This window comes from Schistocerca americana, chromosome 2 (assembly GCF_021461395.2).
Source record: "Schistocerca americana isolate TAMUIC-IGC-003095 chromosome 2, iqSchAmer2.1, whole genome shotgun sequence".
Taxonomy (NCBI): domain Eukaryota; kingdom Metazoa; phylum Arthropoda; class Insecta; order Orthoptera; family Acrididae; genus Schistocerca; species Schistocerca americana.
The window spans coordinates 721301584-721324811 of NC_060120.1; the positions used below are offsets into that span (position 1 = coordinate 721301584).

The 23228-nt window shown below is 43.3% G+C and overlaps 1 protein-coding gene across 1 annotated transcript in view; it reads left to right on the forward strand.

Moving 5' to 3' along the window:
- Positions 1 to 16375: 16375 nt before the first annotated feature.
- The window catches only part of LOC124594377 (adenylate cyclase type 3), a 686894-nt gene continuing 680041 nt past the window's right edge, over positions 16376 to 23228 (forward strand). The window contains exon 1 of the mRNA XM_047132746.1: positions 16376 to 16567. Coding sequence (XP_046988702.1) covers positions 16376 to 16567 — 192 coding nt within the window. The remainder of the gene's footprint in view (positions 16568 to 23228) is intronic.

Consider the following 23228-nt stretch of genomic DNA (forward strand, 5'->3'; position numbering starts at 1 on the left):
AATGAAACACGGCGGTGGTTCGGTGATGACTTGGGTAGCCAATCATAGAATTCCATGGGGTCCATGGCTACTCCGTGAGATAGCATCGCTGCCAAGGACTGTGTGACCGTCTTGGCTGATGAGATCCTTCCCGTGGTACAATGTTTGTCCCACAACTGTGATGCTGTGCTCCAAGACGGCAGTGCCCCTGCTCACACAGCTCGCGTCGTTCAGAACTAGTTTTTGTGAGCACGAGGGTGAATTTTCACATCTCCCCTGGCCACCAGAATCATCAGACCTCAATGCTATTGAGCCTTTGAGGTCTAGTTTGGAAAGAAGGTTACGTGATGGCTATCCAGCTCCATCCTCGATTTTGCAGGAAGAATACCGTAAGATTCCCTCGAAAACCGTACGGTGCGTTTATTTATCCTCTCCAAAACAACAGAAAGCTGTTTTCAACGCCAACGGTTTTATTGTGCCATATTAAGTGCAGCATTGTGTTTTTGGTGTCTCCATACTTTTGTCCAACCCCTGTATAATTACAACTGAGAATAATATACTGGCAAATTTTGCGAATCTACTAATCAGCTTAAAGCATGATAATCGTGACATGAAGTAATCCACTAAAAGGCCGCTAAAAATTACAAACCGGTCGAAATACAGTTCTCCTCCTACAAAGCACACTGTTTACCCTCCACCGACTATTATTCGTAGTTTACGAGGTACTAGACACTCACGATCAGTTGAATTGTGCTAGTAATTAGTAGCGTGCATTACACCCTGTCGTTCCGAAGACAAAGGTGACTCATCGAGGAATCAACTCCACGAGACAATAAAAGCATTTGAGAGGTATTGTGATCCCTAGTCTCTAAACCGCTATTCACAACTCAAGGAGATTGATCGTACCTGGATCGAAGGTCCACGCACCTGGCTCAGTGGAACATAAATTATTGACCTCGGTGTCCACACACTGCTGGGCGTGGTCAAGCAGCGTCCCTCCCACTACTCTGAAACGATATGAGAAGATACAACGCGCTGGCCAGATGCTGTAGACTAGCAATTGAAAGCATGTGGTATGGCAACAGGAGAGACACGGTGGCAGACGGACCATGGGCTCCATTTCATACGATGTGAGCAGCCGTGCACGAGAATAACAGCTCCCTTCACTCTCGTCAAACTGGTAGCCTTCCATTGCACATGCGAATCATCACTCCAAATAACCTTGTTCCATGTTCCTAGAGTTCAATGATAGTATTAGTAAATGAAAACCTCATCTGTGTGTCCTGTGCTGTATAACATGTACGTAATTACGTTTTCCGTAGCGAGTACGTAATTTCGAATGACAAAGCTGTTCACTGGTTGTCGTTGCAAAACACGAAATTAGCAATTAGTTTGCCGCCCTGCGGATCATCTATACACGATTATTTCCCTGATAAAGCATATATATTGGCGGCAAAAACTGTAAACAACCTATCGGAAATGAGGGGGATTGACGTGCTTTCCGGCGAGCGACGGCTGTCTTGTGTCTGCCTATCACAGCTACTATCCTCGTACACGAGGGGACGTCTAGTTCATGTATTTGTTAAATAAGTATAAAGCGGAATTCATCAAAGAAATTGCTGCAGACGATGTTATCTGATTATCAGAGCGGAAAACGCGTGTAGTAAATGATAACATAAGGGCTTGGCTACTACTTTACAATAAACTTATGGTCAGTAACAAACGAGACTGACTTGCTATAGGGACGATATGTATCGAGATTCTTGGGTAGATGTATGGTGTCCTCGGAAACATCCTACATTAAAATCCAAGAAAAAAATAGTTCCCAACCTTGCTTCGTTGAAAGGCAGTGAGCTACGTAGAGAAGAAGGCAAGAAATCTTAGAAATTGCCAAGGAAAATAAATCAATGCTTATGTGTATAAAGTTTTTAATACTTCTGCGGTTACCTGCCTACCACTATGAGATATATCCTCTTGAACTGATTTGGAACACAATACTTTATCAAAAGGTATCAACAAAAATATATATGCAGTCCTTACTCGGATACTTTGAAAGAAATGACAGTAAGTTTCTATAGAAGAAGAACTAAAAAAGTTACGGGAAACCACGTGAGCATGTTCCACATACTAAAAGTAACAATGTTATATTGGGGCTGTGATCTTTCTTGATCTTGTTAAGTTTGTACAAGAAAGCACTGATGAAGAAACTGATAACGATAATCTGCTGATATGACGAGGGGGCTGCTATAGCTAATGAAACCATAACTTAAAGACTTACTGGCTGCAGCATTGTAGGCCACAATGTGCAAAACTGTACACTTGCATAATATGCTGCACGTGTGCCGTCAAAGGCATAGCCTGTTTCGCCACTAATCACTACGTGGGCCAACGACATATACGAGCCCTGCCACGAACTCGTTACGTGACACTAGTTGACCAGTACACAACACATGGTGAACGCTCAGCTCTGTGCAGGGTCCACAGGAAATCAGTATGTAATTGAAAAGGTACCCTCCAGACGTCTTAAATTTGTCGTGTACAATCCAGAACTTGCATGCTTTTAGAAACGCAGTCAAGAATTATTAAACTCGTCTGAAATAGTTACTCGCTTCCCGTCGGAGACGGCTGCTGGCGCTCGTAAGACCCGCTGTGTCACGTACTGTCACGCACACTCCATGGCCTGTCTTTCTCGCAGGCGTCGTCGCTACGTCTCGGCTTTCCCCGGTCCTTCTTGGAACTGCTCGTACAACACGACATTTCTATTAGCAATGCGATGCAACGGTGTTTCTTCCGGTATTTGGTGAGGCATTATTCGGTCAGCATGACATTTTTCAGTTCGGCAGGTTCGTGGTATCAGCACTGTTTATCATTAGCTACTTGTTTGCGGTGTAAAGGAAACTCACAGGTCCAGAGGCTATTTGCACAAAAAAAGGTAATCTAGCGACCTATCGTCACAAACTTTCAAGAATGAATGGGTATCTCAGAAGAGAAGGATAGGAATTCTCAGAATCTATTATGCTTTCGAATAATCGACGGGTAAGGTAAGTTTGCTATGGAACGGTATAGCGTCACCATGGAGTAAGAAATTAAAAATTCAGTTGAAGTTGAAACAGCAAAAAATTACGATGGACAGACGATCTGTAGGGATTCATTGTTTAGTACGCCAAGAAGCACTTTGTGCTAAACTATGGACCACGTGATGAAAATTAGTGGTAAGAATAGTAAATTTTCTGAAGTAGAGCACGTTATTATACAGTCAGTTGCAACAGTTTTTGATGGAAATGAATGAAGAGCACGAAGACGTAATTTATTACTCAGGGGCACGCCTGGAGGAATTTTTTCGAATTATGATCCGCTACTGTTGAACTTCTGAAGGAGAAAGGAAAGCAGGAACGAAAATGACAACGTCCGGAATGGATTGCATGCCTCGCATTTTAAGTGAATTTTACTGCACACTTCCCACATTAAGACGGTTCAAGGTGAGAAACAACTTATTTCTGATTTCATGGGATGCATTCAAAAAGAAAACCGCATTGTGGAAGCGACAGCTTCCGACAAAAAACACCATCTACTTTCCTTAGCTCATTGGAGTTAACGTAAAGCGAATTTTAAAGAATTCATTGTGGCCTTGAAATAATTATAAAAATAGTTTCTTGAACGTTTTGATTACACTCCAAATCTTACATACGCTTTTCAGCTGTTTTCGAGATCGTTTGGCTTTTCAGTTGAGAGAATCCTCCTGTTCATGTGCAGATGTAACTGCTCGATCTACGTTGTAGTTCCTGTTTACAAGACAAAATCTTTTGATTTAAACCTGTCCAGGCGTTCCATTTCTTTTCCTTGGTAAGAGCTTCCACGTCCTCATAATGAGATTTCGAAAGTGATACAATGTTTCGATCAACATCTGCACATGGAAAGTTTTTTCGATCACGCAAATAAATAAGTCACAATTACCGCGGCAAACTAAGTGCCGAAAATCTGCGAAATTGTCTGCGTCTATCCGTATGCTGACAGTTTGTACCCGATATAAATTTTTGTTATTCAGCACACCACAAATAATTAAATAATGGTGAAAATGTTTTGTTTGTGAACTCTGTTGTTGAAAAAATGTAATGTGAAACGGAGCCACATGTCAGCCGTTCAAAGTTCCTTGCGGGATTACATTGTCATGCACGCGTGTAAAATTCTTGGCTATACCTGGGGTGCAGGTTTCATAATGTTAGTAATGTTTTGGAAGAGATTACACGTGCAATGCATTCTATATCGGCGCAGTAATTTCCGTGTCAATAAAGACCAATGGTATTGCTGCTCAGTCGTGCTCATAAGAGGATACGAAAATAACTTTTAAAAGATTCCACTGAAGCCAGAGGCGTGAAACGGACCAAAGACTATTAACACTTCGATATTTTGTTTCCACACGTCTGTGGCCATTCAACGAGAATAAGACTGATGCTAGTACCTGAAATGATATGGATTCTCAGTGATTCGTTGTTGAATACGTCCTTAAATTGTATTGAACGTGGTTCTTTGATAAGCATTATAAACACTGTCCTTTTTGATATAGATAACATTCATATGTGGCCTGGTCGATTGATTTATGTTCTACCTGTGTTGCGACATGTTGCAAAGAGATTAACTCAGTGTTGCTTGATAATCACTAAAAAGTCGAAAGCAGCCAATAAGAAATAAATCTGAAAATTGTACTACCCCTAAGGGGGGATGTTTTCATTTGGGAAATATATGGAGGGTGTGGACCCACGTGCAAAAAAAACCTAACATACTGGGAGGCAATGGCACATCTACCTAACATCAAGTAAGTGCGACGTAGGTTGCTACTCCTCCTTGTAGTTGTAGTTCAGGGTCCTGGCGCGCACACACATACACACACACACACACACACACACACACACATACACACACACAAAACACTCTCTGACAATCTCAGTGATTATTACCATCCTCTTCCCTCACTTTTTCCTTATGTAGCGTGCTGATGATTAGAGTGTGAAAGGAAAGAAGAGTAACTAGTGCATAGTCAGTATCATCCAGGAAGAAGCTGGCCATATTGTGGTAAAGGGTACACAGGAATGAGCAGTCTCTTGGGGTGAAGAGTCGCCCAGTGGGTGCCTCACGTTGCAAGTTGATGAACACTCAACCCGCTCCAGGCTTCGTCACATGCGCCGCTTGTCGCCGCGCATTAGAAACTTGACTCGTCTCTTTAGGTGAATATTCACTGACAATTAAGATTAGTCTCCGATGCCAATTGCAATCAGTATTCACTCTCAAATGTCATTGAGGCAACGCAGTAATCCGATCTATCACAGTCACATCATACAAGCAGTTGCCCGTAGCAGCCACCTTCTCGCTAAAGGCTGGAAAACTGGAGTGCATTTATATACGTCGCCCGTTCGTGACTCAGTATAAAAAGGATACGCTACAGTACACAGTTATCTACTCATTAATGAAAAATTTTGTCCTAGCACTAGTACGTCCACTCACTCCACACTACAGCACATAAACTGTGTGACTTTACCAACATTAATAGTGGCTCCTGGACATAATCTGTTGAACAGCGTCATACATCCTACACAGCCGAAGGGCGCTAAGTTTTCCGTCTTGAACGAAAGCAGTATTCTCTCTCTGTTTTTGGCTACCTCCAAATTAAAAGAGCCTCGTAGTTTACATGTAGCAGAAACTTTCGCTATGTTATGGTTTGAGCACGTATTCCCCGAGTACGCGCTCACGTTTGGAAGGCAGCCGCGTGTAGAAAATCCGGTCAGTGTTGTCCAGGGTTACACGTTTTTGCGTAGCCTGACGAAGATATGATAGAGAATCACTCGTGGCTCAGACATTCACCTAAAATCCTCAACGAAAACGACTACACACGTTTCTGAAGAAGAGAAATTTCTTAACATCGAGTTTAGATTTAAATGTCAGGAAGTCGTTTCTGAAAGTATTTGTATGGAGTGTAGCCATGTATGGAAGTGAAACGGGGACGATAAAAAGTTTAGAAAAGAAGAGAATAGAAGCTTTCGAAGTCTGGTGCTACAGAAGAATGCTGAAGATTAGATGGGTAGATCACATAACTAATGAGGAGGTATTGAATAGAATTGGAGAGAAGAGAAATTTGTGGCACAACTTGACTAGAAGAAGGGATCGGTTGATAGGGCATATTCTGAGGCATCAAGGGTTCACCAATTTAGTATTGGAGGGCAGCGTGGAGGGTAAAAATCGCAGAGGGAGACCAAGGGATGAGTACACTAAACAGATTCAGAAGGATGTAGGTTGCAGTAGGTACTGGCAGATGAAGAAGCTTGCACAGGCTAGAGTAGCATGGAGAGCTGCATCAAACCAGTGTCTGGACTGAAGACCACAATAACAAACGTAAATTAGAATAACGGCACGGTTTCTGAACGTCGTTCTTTCCGAATTTAACTAACAGGACCTGTAATTCTCATTTCATCCGCGTAAGTTTTCTATTGGGCGACAGTGAATAGCGCTGCGAAAGCGATAACACCCCCATCGACCGAGATGGTGGCGGCCCACGAAGACGGGTCTTTGCCGAGGACAGACCAAATCAGTGGCGCTTGTCTGTCTGGCCCGGCCCTGAGCTGAGCTGCCTGCTAGAGGTGCTTCCGGCCGCGTGGCCTCTGCACGGTTACCTCTGCTGTTGCTGCTGCTGCTAGAAGCCGCAGCCACCGCCTGCTGGGTCGTGCATATTTCACGAGCTGTTAGCCGCCGCGCTGCCGGCTGCCTGCTGCCTGCGCTGAATACGGCCTCTCCAGGCGCTCTTCCGACCAACTTTCCGGGGCTTTGCCTGCCGAGTTCAGCCGCGGTTCCTGGGCCTCCGGACCGCACCACAGTGTGCGTGCGATATTCGCCGCCAGGCTTTAGATTAATGTGCACAACAATAGAGGCCATATGCCGAGTACAAAAGTGGGTAGAGAGTGCGCTTCACACACGCTTTAGAGAGTTCTGAAGTTAACACTCCCGCGGCTGTATCTAACGAAAATTAGACTTATATATCACGAAGAGAGCTACAACTACTGTTTCTCAACACATGACGATCAGTTTCCAGAATGAGATTTTCCTCTGCAGCGGAGTGTGCGCTGATATGAAACTTCCTGGCAGATTAAAACTGTGTGCCGGACCCGAGACTCGAACTCGGGACCTTTGCCTTTCGCGGGCAAGTGCTCTACCAACTGAGTTCCAGTCTCGGTCCGGCACACAGTATTAATCTGCCAGGAAGTTCCATATCAGCGCACACTCCGCTGCAGAGTGAAAATCTCACTCTGGAAACATCCCCCAGGCTGTGGCTAAGCCATGACTCCGCAATATCCTTTCTTTCAGGAGTGCTAGTTCTGCAAGGTTCGCAGGAGAGCTTCTGTAAAGTTTGGAAGGTAGGAAACGAGGTACTAGCAGAAGTAAAGCTGTGAGGACGGTGCGTGAGCCGTGCTTGGGTAGCTCAGTTGGTAGAGCACTTGCCCGCGGAAGGCAAAGGTCCCGAGTTCCAGTCTCGGTCCGGCACACAGTTTTAATCTGCCAGCAAGTTTCATTACTATCAGTTATTTACGATAGTAGTTTCGGCTATTGTGCCATTCTTAAGTAACAGCTTTAACAACATTCCATGGTTAAAACAAACATTCAACAGTTTTAAAGGTTATCCCACTCCATTATAGACTGACTGATACAGCAACTGGTTTTCGTGATTGTATAAAACAAAATTTCTGTTGCAAAAGTTACTTTTATTACAAATACCGCGTTTTGCCTGGTTAAGGCTACATCAGCTTTTATGGAAAGCTGTCAAAAGCATTTCATATCATCAGGTGAATAGGAGGTTCGTCAGAGCTAGAGCTATAAAACAACTGTAGGCTACTGTAGACTATCCTAAGTAACTGCAGACTACGGCAGTTTTCCTAGGAACTTTGGTCAGTAAAGATCGTACCTTCATTACCTGTGTGTTGGGTGTGTTGCATACCTTTCAGGCGTTACCTCTTAACGATCACTTTCTCTATGTATGCGATCAATATCTTACTAGATTTCCCCATAGATCTGAGTGTGAATATATAAAAGACTTCATAGTCTACGGAACGTTTTTCCTCTACATGGCTACACTGTGTCTGTTACTAGAAAGCAAACACTATTTTTAACAAAACTGAACCTGTCAATGTTTAATTTGGATTTTACTCGAAAATTGTCGATCTGTAACATGAAACAGAGGTATGTTGTAGTTAAATACAGAAAACAAATCAGATTTATCATACAGCATTAGTAAACGCAGTTTACTCGAAAAGAAGGTAAAATATAGGAAGTCTCAAAAAAATACATCAATCATTGCTTCGGTGCTTCGATGAACTTATATAAAACAACTTTCACGTTTATCAATAATTACAGGAAACTCTTGCCTTTCATCATGATGAAGAACATTCCACTGAGTGAAAAATAACAACAATAGTTATATATATGTTTCATGCTTGTGCATGTGAACTGCAGTTGCATCAAAAGTAATTGCTTTGGATACATAAAAGCGCAGTAATTACGCAATCAAATAGTTTTTATTACTTGTAAAACGAAATTTTCATTCTGGAGGGATATAAATTACACAGTCGTCTAACACTGAAGGACGTTCTAATTATGTCAAAAACAAACAACAACAAAAAAATAACAAAGAGAAAGCGGCAGCTCCCAGTTTCACTCTTACATATTCATTTATGTTTCTTTCGCTACCAGTGCTACCAACATTACCGGTAATCTTAGCATTAACTATGTCATTTATGTAGTGAACCAGAATCATATAAAACACATTTCTGTCGGACTGGATCCACTTGGAAATCGTGCACACCACCGAGTTACGTTTCGCTTTGCTTTCTCGTACAATCAGCTATTTAAAAAAAATCTTTAAATCCCGTGTAAAAAAAATTCTCTGGCAGTTTTATCTCATGCTACTGAACGCGTTGACCTACTTCATAATGAGGCAGGAAGTTGTGAAAACCTTAAGCATGCATTCTTTTACAGGGGACTTAGGAATTTTGAGAACAGGATATATCCCTGAATCTGGTGTTTTCAGCGATTATATTTTGTTATGGCTGTTACCAGAAAATGTAAGAATAGCCGAAATTAACAGCAAGTCGTGAGCAGGTATTTGAGATCTGCAGTACAAGATGACACATATCAACTTCACCAAATTTGAGCCCAATGCGCGGATGTTTCACCGGTACAGATGAAACATGGCATAAGGAAAAGAACTCATTCCTTCAGCGTAGGGTAGGCAACTGAAGCTGATGTAAGTGGTAAAGTCGAGCTGTAATCCTTGTAAACGGAGTTCAGTGCTACTTCAAATACGATGGATGTAGTAAAAAGATAAAACACTCAATGACTAGAAACTTTTATTCATTTTTAACACCTATACACCAGACACATAGTAGACATCAAAACGGTTGCTTCAAGGTCTATAATGTCCAGTGTAGGGAGCCCTCGAATATTAATTCCACTTCGGACGTCGTCCCATCCCATCAAGCCCAATTTTTATTCATATTCGAAGTCCTCTACCTCTGGTAATCTTTGTCTCTGCATACTAACCACGCTCGATATTTCTGACTGTCTGTTTTCTATATTGTAGGCCTTTTTTGGCCCATTAGTCTCCTTCCAGTGATAAGGCAACTGCTGATCGATGCCGTAGCAGATATCCATAGTGTATCCCGTTAAAGTTCTGCCACATTCGTCTACTACGTTTTAGTATATTCCATTCCGTACTTTATCGGTTCACTTAGTCGTCAATGTCCTTCTCTACCTTTGCACTTACAACTGATATGTTCGTGTCGATATTTTTGGGTAAGCTAGAGGCAGTGTGTTTGCTTAGTGTGTTTGGAGTTTCCTTGGCGCGCCGCGAGAGGACGTGATTTTATTATGCGCCGCCTTTGAAGACCATGCACAAGTATGGTGCGAAGAAAGAGGGCGTAAGCAGGACATTGGACACAGAGAGTCTGCCAGGAGCTGCCAGCCCTTGGAGGTTGCCCAAGACAGAGGCCAGTGCTAGCTCGGGAAGGCGACAGGTTTTCCAGTTTGGAGGTGGCTGTGTGACGGCTAGTGACATACAAATTCGTCGGTTCCGTCGTGGTATTTCCATTGATGGTTAGGAGCATTTGCAAGCGGTCTCCAGTTTGTAATTCTGACACGAAAATATTTCACTGAGCTGTAACTGCTGCGGGTCCATTTGGCAGTTATCATGCAACAGGAGTTAATGGTGAGCTCCCATCTGTTGTATTACTTATTTGGCCCAAGGGTGAGTGAACGTAGTACTTCTGTGCACCAATCTAGATGCTGCTCATGGGAGCACAGCTGCCTTATCATTTACACTATGTGATCAAAAGTGTCCGGAAACCCCCAAAAACATAGGTTTTCCATATTAGGTGCATTGTGCTACCATCTACTGCCAAGTACTCCATATCAGCTACCCCAGTAGTCATTAGGCATCGTGAAAGAGCAGAATGGAGTGCTCCACGGAACTCACGGACTTCGAACGTGGTCAGATGATTGGACGTCACTTGTCTCATACGTCTGTACGCGAGATTTCCACACTCCTAAACATCCGTACATCCACTGTTTCCGTTGTGACAGTGAAGTGGAAACGTGAAGGGACAAGTACAGCACTAAAGCGTACAGGCCGACTTTGTCTGTTGACTGACAGAGACCGCCGACAGTTGAAGAGGGTCGTAATGAGTAATAAGCAGACATCTATGCAGACCATTATATAATAATTCCAAACTGCGTCAGGATCCACTGCAAGTACTACGTCAGCTGGGACGTGAGGCAACTTGGATTTCATGGTCGAGCGGCTGCTCATAAGCCACACATCACGCCCGTAAATTCCAAACGACGCCTCGCTTGGTGTAAGGAGTGTAAACATTGGACGATTGAACATTGGTCAAACGTCGTGTAGACTGACGAATCACGGTACACAATGTGGCGATCCGATGGCAGGGAGTGGGTATGGCAAATGCCCCGTGAAAGTCATCTAAATGGTTCAAATGGCTCTGAGCTCTATGCGACTTAACTTCTGAGGTCATCAGGCGCCGAGAACTTAGAACTACTTAAACCGAACTAACCAAAGGACACCACACACATCCATGCCCGAGGCAGGATTCGAACCTGCGACCGTAGCGGTCGCTCGGTTGCAGACTGTAGCGCCTAGAACCGCAGCGCCACTACGGCCGGCGAACGTCATCTGCCAGTGTGTGTAGCACCAACAGTGAAATTCGGAGGCGGTGGTGTTATGGTGTGGTCGTGTTTTTCATGGAGGGGGCTTTCACCCCTTGTTGTTTTGCGTGACACTATCACAGCGCAGGCCTGCATTGATGTTTTAAGCACCTTCCTGCTTCCCAATGTTGAAGAGCAATTTGGGGATGGCGACTGCCTCTTTCAACATGATCGAGCACCTGTTCACAATGCACGGCCTGTGGTGGAGTGGTTACACGTCAATAACATCCCTGTAATGAACTGGCCTGCGTAGAGTCCTGACATGAACCCTAAAGAAGACGTTTGGAATGTTTTGGAATTCCGACTTCGTGCCAGGCCTCACCTAACGACGTCGATACTTCTCCTCAGTGCAGCACTCCGTGAAGAATGGGCTGCCATTCCCCAAGAAACCTTCCAGCACTGATTGAACGTGTGCCTGCGAGAGTGGAAGCTGTCATCAAGACTAAGGGTAGGCCAACACCATATTGAATTCCAGCATTACCGATGGAGGGCGCTACGAACTTGTAGGTCATTTTCAGCCAGGTTTCCGGGTACTTTTCATCACCTAGTGTCTGTGTTCCTTTATTGAAATTTCAAACGTGTCTGTCAGTAGTGACTACTGTGTGTTTTGGTGATTTAAATTTATATATAACCGTTGCATCGTCCGGGCAGTATCTTGCGGTAAACGGCTTTTGTGTTGAGCTGCCTGAGCTGACACGGTGTAAATGGGCCGAGCAGCTAAGTACCCGAACACTGATTTTGATGGAGGCATTTATGGTGTAAAGGTGTGGTTGTGATACACAACTGACACCTTCTTTTAAATTCTATGTAACTGATGTAAGATGTTGTGATATGATGGTAATATTGTTTTTTTTTCTTGTTTCAGTGCTCTAAATCTTGACTGTCCTGTTGTACCTCTAAGTTTAATGGGACGGCCTGTTGGGATCCGTATCGAAAGTAAATATGTTTAGACCAACTTCTGAACAAAATTCTGAGAATGAATCCTTGATGTCCTCAGTCAGTTACTCGCATGCGGTTTTGGTATAAATTACACCTCTGACCAGCCATAAGTCTAATTATAGCACTTCATTTCTGTACCACTGGGCGTCAACAGCGTTCCTTCGATCTCGAGTGAAAGTTTGAAATTCTGTGCATATTTCCATTTTGCCTTCTCACTACAAAATCTACTGCCACAACCAAAAGTTTTCATGCTGTACACATGTTTCGCTACCACTCATACTGCAGAGGAAACTTCGAAGAGAAGTTTTCTGCAAACTGATATTCATATTGGAAGACCTTACTCCTCAATTCATTCATGATCCAGTCTCGATGCTCTCTAACTCAGCACGGTGAGCGTGAGGACTGGCTTCTTGAACAACTTGCCGGAGACTCTGACACTGTGTTTCGGAAAGTTGCGATTCCTAAGGCAGCTGAAAATTCTGAAGACAGTTGTTTTGGAAACATTGTTCTATATGTTTACACAAGTAAAGTCACATAAGTGTTCTACGTGCTCTTTATTGACGTTGTACATACATACATACGACAAATATATCCTATATTTTGGTGGAGGTGATAGAAGGAGAGAGTAAGGGTCGGCATGTTGATTTTCTAGTTAGAAAGTGTTTCAGAGATTTCGGAGGGATAAGGTGTAGCTGACTGGTTACAAGGCGAAAGCAGAAACTGCCACTTGTTGGTTTAAGGTGATAGTACTGAACGGATATAAATTTTTTAAACTGTGTTTCGGAATCTCTTCAATCCTTCACTAACGTAGCTCTTCACTACATGTAAATTAATTTTCGGTCAAGAAGTAAATGCCTTATAGAACTACAGTTAAGAAGAAAATAGGTGAAATTTTAGGTCTACTCACAATGAATTTTGAAGCCACAATGAAAAATAGAATTTATAAATAATCATACTATTATAGTTTTCAAACAAACACTTGCAGAAGTTGGTTATGTAAGAGGTACCGTGAGCAGTGTCAGAATTATGAAAGGATTACTAGCTCAGTTAGGTCACGAACGAGAACAACATCGGTTATAGTATTAGGTAAACGATGGAATCGAACCCATATAGGTCGGACGTCTCTTCGTAGCGTCGCTCGTGTGTCTTCTGTTTTTAATATGAGCATGTGTCGATACGATCGATTTTGTTCATACAGAATAAAAGATTTGAAATCTTAAGTGGTAACTGAGGTAATGAGACATTCATAGCTCCATTTGTTGAAATGAACTATGTTGAGGTTAACCTCACCGTTACTTGTGACTGCCGCTATCAGATGCACGGAAGATTTTGTGACAGAGTTTTCTTGCCTGCCCGTCGGCAGCAGGTAGTGGCTTCGGCTGCTGTCCTTTACAGTCGCCCGGAGTCAGAACAAAAGCGAGCGTTGCAACGGTGGCATTTGGTATTTCTGGCAGTGAAAACAAGGTAAACACGCTGAAGCGCCCTGCTGTTAACGAAATTTGTTCCGATCGGAAAACGAAATTTATTACACTGGGGCTCGATGAAATGATGCATATTTGTTTCTTTTGTTGACCATTTAATTTAATTCAGATCGCAGTGAAAAACCATGAATGCCACTCAAATGTCCCTGCACAATTTGACGACCTTGTAAAATGTGAGCTACTAGATTTTGTTGCTACATTCTGCAAAATATCTTCATTTGTTTGCGGACGATGTAAGACAAAGATCAACCCGAATTTTGTTACATATACACTACGAAAGAAACTATCCGTCTGTTTAAATGATTTTTTTAGTAATTAGAAGCGCTCACACCCTACACCTTCAATTATTTGTTATGTGTTTTCTAACCTCTAACTTCCCTAAGAGTTCTTACCCTCTGCAGCTCCCTCTGGTACCATAAACGTTATTCCATGATGCATTAAGAAATGCCCTATGAGCCTGTCCCTTTTCTTGTTAGTGTTATCCATATGTGTATGAATACAGTTGGGGAATATCAACTGCTAAATAAACGTTGAAATTCATGGTGAAAACCTTCAGCTGTCTTTTATTTTGCACAGTGCTCCTAGTTCCGATCATAGACCAGTTTCAAGCGTCGCAGGTATAAATGGCAGAAATGTTATACCATGATGTAAAGCATCATAAGTTGATCATAGAATGAAGGCTTTCAGGGCAGGTGTTGTCATCACTTAACATTTCCGGGCTGCGATGCCGTGGTCCATACATAAGACTCTCACCTGGCGTTTCGCCTTCGATTGCGGCAGGCATCCTCCGAGGACAATCGGCGAACTGCAACGCGAGAACGAGTGAGGGCTGTATATATAAACCATCCAGAGGGCGCCGCTGTCAATCACGTGACGTCGGCTGTGCTATGATCTTTGATATTGCCAACTTTCTCGATTGAAATTAATCGACTGTCACGCTGTTGCTGCAATGTTAACATCCATATCTTATCCAGCTTAATGCCTTCATCTTTTCTATTAAAATTATTGTAGTGTTTGGCAATCTCAATGGCCTCTCTGTACATTCGTGCATAATAATGCGACGTCTTTGCTATGACCGTCGTCTCACTAAACTTTATTTCATGATCAGCTTCGTGAAACACATGTTCTACCACAGCCGATTTATCAATATGTCCGAGGCAGCAGTGCCTTTGTGTTCACCCAGACGGGTGTTGACGCTTCTTTTTGTTGTGGCCATATAGACCTTTCCACAACTGCACGGAGTTTTATAGACACCTGGTATAGCTAGGTAGGTCTGAAAAAAGTTTCCACATCGTACTTGCTTAAAATTTTTCCAATGCGATCAGTGACCTTACTGATGAATGGTAAGAACACTTTCCCCTTGGGTTGGTGTCGATCCTCGTCGGTCCTGGTTTTCAGTCTCACCGACCCCTATACTGAGCCATAGTTCGCAGTTTGGTCACGGTAGCGCCACAGTCGGGTGAGTAATGCAATTGTGAGGAGTTGCCTAACCAGATTTTAATACCATTCCGCCTCCCTCCATCAAAAACTGTGGCAGGCAGGATACATTTTGTAAAAAAATAGCGTAATTTGGCGTAATTTTCATCGATTTGATGCGTCCTTCTCGGATCATTCTAAATGAATCGGAGTTCTTCCCCAATTTTAATTTTTCTCGATTTCAGCGCCATCAGTCATTGGTTTAAAAAATGTTTCAAATAAAACTTGATTACTTTTTTACGGAGAATCCGAATCTGCAGTAAAAAATGGGGGTTTCCATTTAAGATTTAAAAACTGCCCCCCGCCCCACCCAAGGGGTCGGGGGCTGGAAGTCACGTATAGTATCATTTGATGTCCCCCTTTGAGCTTACGAACGTGTCTTACTCACTATTTTTACCCGATGTATAGTTTTCGAGATAATCTCATCCGAAACTTCAGATGGACCACTCTGTATACAGAAAAAATTCTGTATTTATAGGCATGCAATAGAAAACACCTGATGAGAAAAACATGCTCGAAACGCACAGGAATTTGTTAATTTAAGAAAAATGTAAATGGTGGCAGAGAAAAAAAATAATTACAAGCAGCGTATCAGCTCTTAGCCAGTATGGCCACTGTCAATAGTAAATACATTTTCCTATACTTCGTCTATGGCCACAAATTTCTTGTCATCAGTCTACCGGTTCCGGTCTGTAATGCCTATCTTAAGATCTGTTTTATAAAAACATGTGCTCAAACAGATCTGAAGATAGTCATTATAGACCAAAACCGGTAGTCTGATGACAAAAAATTTATGACCACAGATGTGAAGTACAGGAAATTTATTCTACATTCGGGCCATTGTTCAATTCGCGACTATTTCACAATAGTAAATATAATGCTGAAAACCCACACCCAGGCGCCAGGCGAGCACGCGAACAGTAAGTCATCATTTCATGAGGCGGGGGCTCTACCCGGAGAAGCGGTTTGCCTTCTTTTGCATATATCTCTCCTTCAAGGAGATATGAATTGATTGTTCACTTCTGTAGTGTTGAGAATTTGCTCTTTGTTTTCGTAAATTAGTCACATCGTTGGTTCAACCTATGTATCCTCCGACAGGTCGACATAAACAGGGACGTAAGTTAGTGACTAGTGCCGAAGATGTGAGTTCGAGTCCGGACTCGACACTTCACACGTCTCGCTGCCGTGTGTGGGCGGTAGGACAGGAGGTGCTGCAGCCATCAGCCGCTAATGAGGGGAGCAGGATGAGGGAGCCGCAGCGCCTCGCCTCGCCTCGCATCGCGTCGCAGAGGCTGCGGTGCGCCGGGCTGCCGGGTGAAATATGCAGCGGGGCTGTCCTAATTGCAGGGATCCGCGGCGCCGCAGCCGCGGCCGCATCTATTATTCATGGGCCGGCCAAGAAGAATGCTAATGTGGCCAGGCGTGCCCGCCAGCCTGTCAGCCCTGGGGCCCAGTTCTCGCTTCGCCACCTGCTACCCTGCTCTCTCCCGTTAATGCGGCCGGCGTGCCGAATAAAAGTCCACACCCGAGCGCATATGCTTTGCTCCCTCAGGCTTCATTCGTTTTCACTTCTGGCTCGCACGCTTCGTTTCTTCGCAGATTCGTCAAAGGGAATATGTTAAACTGTAACGTTCGCTCGAGGTGTGCTGTTTGACTAGAGTCAATACGAGAGATACTGTGGTGAAAATACATACAAGCTTTGCTTCCACTGTTCTCTAAACCTACAAAAGCCTCATCCGACTACTCCCGAAATATAGGCATTTTTACTGTCCACATTCATTCAGTCTTGCTCCCCATATCTGTCCTTCCACCTCCATCTGAATCCTGTATGAAGTTATTCATGGTCCAGTCACACTGATGTGACCACCCCTATGTTCGACGCGTGCAGTAACTACTCTCAGACGCTATATGGCAGCACTAGCAGTGGAGGGTATATAAAGTATGCCGAAGGGACGGGGACAAAAGTGCAGTCATTGTCGAAATATGGAAACGGGGCAAATTACCTGCCGCCCAAAAGGGCGTGGTCGTTGGCTTGCGACCCAAGGGTGGAATCATTTTAGAAACAGCTAAGTTTCTAAACTTTTCGCGCGCCGTCGTTGTTAAATTCTACCGTGCATGGAAAAACGGCACTGCAAAAACGACGCAGAGGTAACTGTGGTGTGCCATGTGCCAAACGACAGGGATGAACGACAGCTGCGGAGTTGTGTACAGGCGAAGTGCATCTGCTGAGCAGCTGACCGCTCACGTGAACCAAAAGCTGCCAACAGCGTCTCCTCGACGACCGTTCAGCGAACTTTGCTGCGTATGAGCCTCCTCAGCAGGAGCCTCGGTCATGCACCCATGCTGACTGCTCTTCATGGGCGACGAAGGTTGGAATTCGCTCGCCAATACCGTTACTGAACGTCCGCTGAGTGGAGACAGGTGGCCTTTTCAGATGAATCACGTTTTATGCTCCATCGGACAGAAGGCCGTTGGCATGTATGGCGTGAAATGTCTGAAAGCAAACATCGTGCATTCCTTACGCTCTGAGAAATGTTGTCATGGCTTATCCAGGGTGAGTTCGTTATTGTGGTTCAAATGGCTCTGAGCACTATGGGACTTAACTTCTAAGGTCATCAGTCCCCTTGAACCTATAACTACTTAAACCTAAATAACCTAAGGACATCACACACATCCATGCCCGAGACAAGATTCGAACCTGCGACCGTAGCGGTCGCGCGGTTCCAGACTGTAGCGCCTAGAACCGCTCGGTCACCCCGGCCGGCCGTTATTCTGGAAGACACAATGAATCAACACATATATGCTTCTATCATTAACGCCAATGTCCGCCCCTACATGTAGTTTCTTTTCCTCGACAAGATGGCATCAGTCAGAAGAACAATGCAACGTGTCAGACAGATCGCTGTGTACGTTTGTTGTTCGAAGAACACAAGGATGAGCTTACGGTACTCCCCTTGCCACCAAACTCCCCGGATTTAAACCCTTCCAAGTCTCTTTTTCCTACAGCACCTTATAGGAATATTGTCATCTTCTTATTTGTTAGTTTCTTTTCCTGGAAAATGTGTAATAACTATTCTTCCCTTTATTTCCAAAACCACTGAATCATCATCAAAGTCCAACTGCTGTAAAGAACTCCACACCTATCAACATGTCAATGCTCAAACCGTAAATTACCAGTAAGTTGTGATACAAATGGAAACCGTTTATGTAAATAAATAATATCACTTTAAGTTTAACACTCTTCTTTAGCCTTCCCATGGCTACAATTATTTGAATAATGATAAAAGACATTACTATCAATCTTACTTACAAGGTAATCCTTCTAACCACTTATGACTAACAGCGCAAAGATCACCGCCACTTTCAGCTAAACACTGCACTCCATCACATTGTACCCGCAACTAATTACTGGCTGTCCCGTCTTTTCCCTACTATTATTGACTTCATCTTACTCCAGTACATCATGTTCAACTATCAAAACCTTCTCTGTGTCTGGAGATAACTTACATATTTGCCAGATTGTTTTCACTTTTCACCCTCTTAGGGTTTGTCAATTTGTAGACCACTGACAGATCGAAACGCTTCTCCAAATCTACTTCTTCTCTTTTCACCGTAATTAATTTTGTTTCTAACTCTTCGCACCACGATCACCTTCCTCCTGCCCTAAATTCTCATTAACTGACTGGCCAACATTATGGTCACAACCTTCCTGCAAATCTCTCATTGCTGCACATAAATCTTCATTAATTGCCTCCAATATTTCCTCCACTCTTTACTCGTCTAGCTCCTGCTATCCCTAATTATCTGTGTCCTCCATTTTTCCGTGGCAAGATTCATCATCAGTTGCACTGTAGACGTCTTTCCTGTATATCAGACGCTTAATCATTTTCCTTTAAACCATCTACAAAGTTCTCTGTGCAGCAGTGTTTACTTCATTCTTTCCTCCTGAGAAACTCTTCCAAGCCATCGTTAAACATGCATATTCTAAATTTATTACTCTCATTAACCTCATGTCTATCACTCCCATAATTACTTAGAAATTCAGATACTTTAATGTTAGTGTATACAATGGGCGGGTTCAAATTAGTTTTACCAGTTCCACAAATGCACTTCACAGACGGAGTGAAGTTTCCCATGCTCTGTAATTCTGATTCTTTGCCTCCTACTTATACTGTAGTTAGCAAATCATCATCGTCATGAATTGGTGAAACCATCTGTACACAGATCCTTGCTCTCTGGTAATTGGCTTGCTATAGTATGGCGCCAGCTCCTGGGTACTCTTCTATTATCATTATAGAACATACCCAGTCTGTTTACATTAACATTCTGGCGGTGATCCACATTACTTTGGAGCCGAAAGTTCCAATTAGCTTGCTCCTCTTCCTACAACAATTTTTTCACCTTTCCCAAATAACTAATAAATGGTTTCGCAAACAAATTCTACAGTAGCGTTTTTCTGCTCAATTTCATATATATCCTCTTTAACTTGATTTATTCTATGCTTGCGTCAAATAACTACCTTTTTAGTAATCTCTGTGAACTGGCTTTTGACATTTTCTGGGATTACTTACAGTTTTTCTCAACTTGAGAAATTCTTTTTTCAACCTTAGTGTTAAACAAACAGAAATTTTTGTCCCACATTTTCTATAACTCAACAGCCTAGTTTTTTAATTAGACAATAACTTCATATTTAAACTATTTACGTTAACCAGCCATACTATTGCTAGTACTAGATTGTTGTTTAATCTCGTTACTCAGACTTCTGTGTTGTTTAAGCTCATTAGACTGTTGCTCGAATTTCTTATCAGGATTATCAGTCTGTTGTTCCATATTTTTAATGATTTCAATAAAATGTTTGTTCTGGTAAACATTAATTCTGCATACATTATTCGCAAGCTTTCTGGTTTATCCCCCCCCCCCCTAACACCATTCCCTCTTCTGTTTGCTTTATAGGTTTGATATCTGATTCCATTCTGTCTAGTTCATTTACCTTAAAATTACTTGCATCAAACAGACTAAAAACACCAATATCATTCAAGTGGTTAGTGTCATAATTTAAACTACTTTTCAAAGTTGCATTTGTTGAAATATTTTGTTCCATTTCTGCCACGATAGTTGGAGATAGCTTATATACATCATCAACTACACTGAAGAGTCAAAGAAACTGGCACACCTGCCTAATATCGCGTACGGCCCCCTTCAGAATGCAGAGTGCCGCAACTCGACGTGACATGGGCTCGGCTAATGTCTGAAGTAGTACTGGAGGGAACTGACACCATGAATCCTGCAAGGCTGTCCATAAATCCGTAAGAGTACGGGGGAGTGAGGGGTTTGGGGGGGGGGGGGGGGGGGTGTGTGGAGATCTCTTCTGAATAGCTCGTTACAAAGCATCCCAGGTATGTTAAATAATATTCTTGTCTGGGGAGTTTGGTGGCTAGCGGAAGTGTTTAAACCCAGAAGAGTGTTCCTGGGCCCACTCTGTAGCCATTTTGGACGTTTTGCGTGTCGCATTGTCCTGCTGAAATTGCCCAAGTCCGTCGGAATGTACAATGGACATGAATGGATGCTGGTGATCAGACAGAATGCTTACGTATCTGTCACCCGTCAGAGTCGTATCTAGACATATCAGGGGTCCCATATCACTCCAACTGCACACACTCCACACCATTATAGAGCCTCCACCAACTTGAACAGTCCATGCTGAGATGCGGAGTCCTTGGATTCATGAGGCTTTCTCCATACCCGTACACGTCCATCCTCTCGATACAATTTTAAACTAGACTCGTTGGTTCAAATGGCTCTGAGCACTATGGTGGTGGTGGTGGTTAGTGTTTAACGTCCCGTCGACAACGAGGTCATTAGAGACGGAGCTCATGCTCGGGTTAGGGAAGGATTGAGAAGGAAATCGGCCGTGCCCTTTCAAAGGAACCATCCCGGCATTTGCCTGAAGCGATTTAGGGAAATCACGGAAAACCTGAATCAGGATGGCTGGAGACGGGATTGAACCGTCGTCCTTCCGAATGCGAGTCCAGTGTGCTAACCACTGCGCCACCTCGCTCGGTTGAGCACTATGGGACTCAACTGCTGTGGTCATAAGTCCCCTAGAACTTAGAACTACTTAAACATAACTAACCTAAGGACACCACTCACATCCATGCCCGAGGCAGGATTCGAACCTGCGACCGTAGCGGTTGTGCGGTTCCAGACTGTAGCGCCTTTAACCGCTCGGTCACTCCGGCCGGCAACTAGACTCGTGCGCCCAAGCAACATAATTTCCAGTCATCAACAGTTCAGTGTCGGCATTGACGGGCCCAGGCTTCGTGTCGTGCATTCATCAAGGATATACGAGTGGATCTTCGGCTGCGGAAGCACATAATGATGGTGTTTCGTTGAATGGTTCGCACGTTGACACTTGTTGATGGCCCACGTTAAAATCTGCAGCAGTTTGCGGAATGGTTGCACTTCTGTCACGTTGAATTTTCTCTTCAATCGTCGTAGGCCGCGTTCTCGCAGGATCATTTTCCGGTCGCAGCGATGTGGAAGATTTGATGTTTTGCCTGATATTCACGGGACACTCGTGAAATGGTCGTACGGGAAAATCCCAACTTTATCACTACCTCGTTAATGCTGTGTCCTGTCGCTCGTGCGCCGACTAATAACACTATGTTCAAACTCATGTAAATCTTCATAACTTGCCATTTCAGCAGCAGCACCGATCTAACAACTGCGACAGACGTTTGTTTTCTTATATAGGCGTATTCTGCCTCCTTACATGTCTTTGCGCCTCAGTACGCATGACTTTACCAGTTTCTTTGGCGCTTCAGTGTAAAACAACATCTTTTAATTAATCATGATCTAGTTGTCCTTGTTCAGGAGTGCTTGCCTGACTGCCACTCAGATTAAACGAATAAAATTCTCTTGACTTATCTCGTCTGCTGTGGTCGTCGCGTGCCGCCTTTGCGGATCTGATGTCTGCCTTCAGCTTTACCAGTTTCAGGGTCCTCAATGACCACATTTTGTCAGGGCTGCTCTGTTCCGCCGCTATTAGCTGTAACACCTACCACCGCGTTGTCCAATTTCTCAATTCTTCGATGATGATGCTTGTCATCCGTTTGCCATTGCAAAGTTCCAGTCCTTTTGGCGCCGATCTTATTTTTCGCTTTCTCGTGCACTGTCCCGTGCTGCCTTCCGCTCAAGGTTACATCAAATGTTTTTTGGCATCACATTCATTGAACAATTACAGGACAAACAGCTTTTGAGTGAACTATTATATGCTGTCAACTGATTGATACAAAAATGCACCAAATCCTTGCTAATGGGAAGTTACAGATTTGACACTCACACTCATTCACATACAATCATCATAGCCTGTATGGTAATTAACCGAACCAGTTACCAAACAGATTAAATCCGGGCTATCTGTGACAGAACGGTAGTTCTAATATCATCCAAATGGATCTCCTTTAATGTTCAGTTCTCGGTCACGACTTGCACAATACGCCACGCAGATTTTAGTTAGCTCAAAAGTCACAGTTTACATATAAAAATTGAAATTTCGCCTATTTGTCTTTCTCACATGTTTGTGTTCATTTTGCGGAATTCCGCGGCCAAGTCTAACTCATTATTGCGAAAAATTATCACATCTATTCAGAGCTCCTTACACCCGCTTCCACACATGATGATGGCTGATCCCAAGTTACTTAGGCAACTCTCTTGGTCCACAAAATACGCGCGAACGTACCGTCCTGTGACTGGCCGATAGATAGCACAGCATCTGATTTAAACTGTGTGTGACCTGTCACAACGTAATAGCTTTTCTGAACAGTTTATTAAATGAACAAAATTTAGAAAACACAAATTATCAAAATGACTCTCTCTCCAAGTAATAGAATTATCACAGTACTAGAAAGTGCCTAGTTGTATTTTACAAATTTTCCCTGAGAGTATGCTTCAGTCTCTGTACGGACAGAGTTCTCACGTTACCGTATGCACAGTTAACAGACATAACAAAATTCATTTATTATATTACTTCCCATTCACACTGTCATTCACATTAATGATTAAACTTATTAAATCAACTATTATGCATAGAAGACG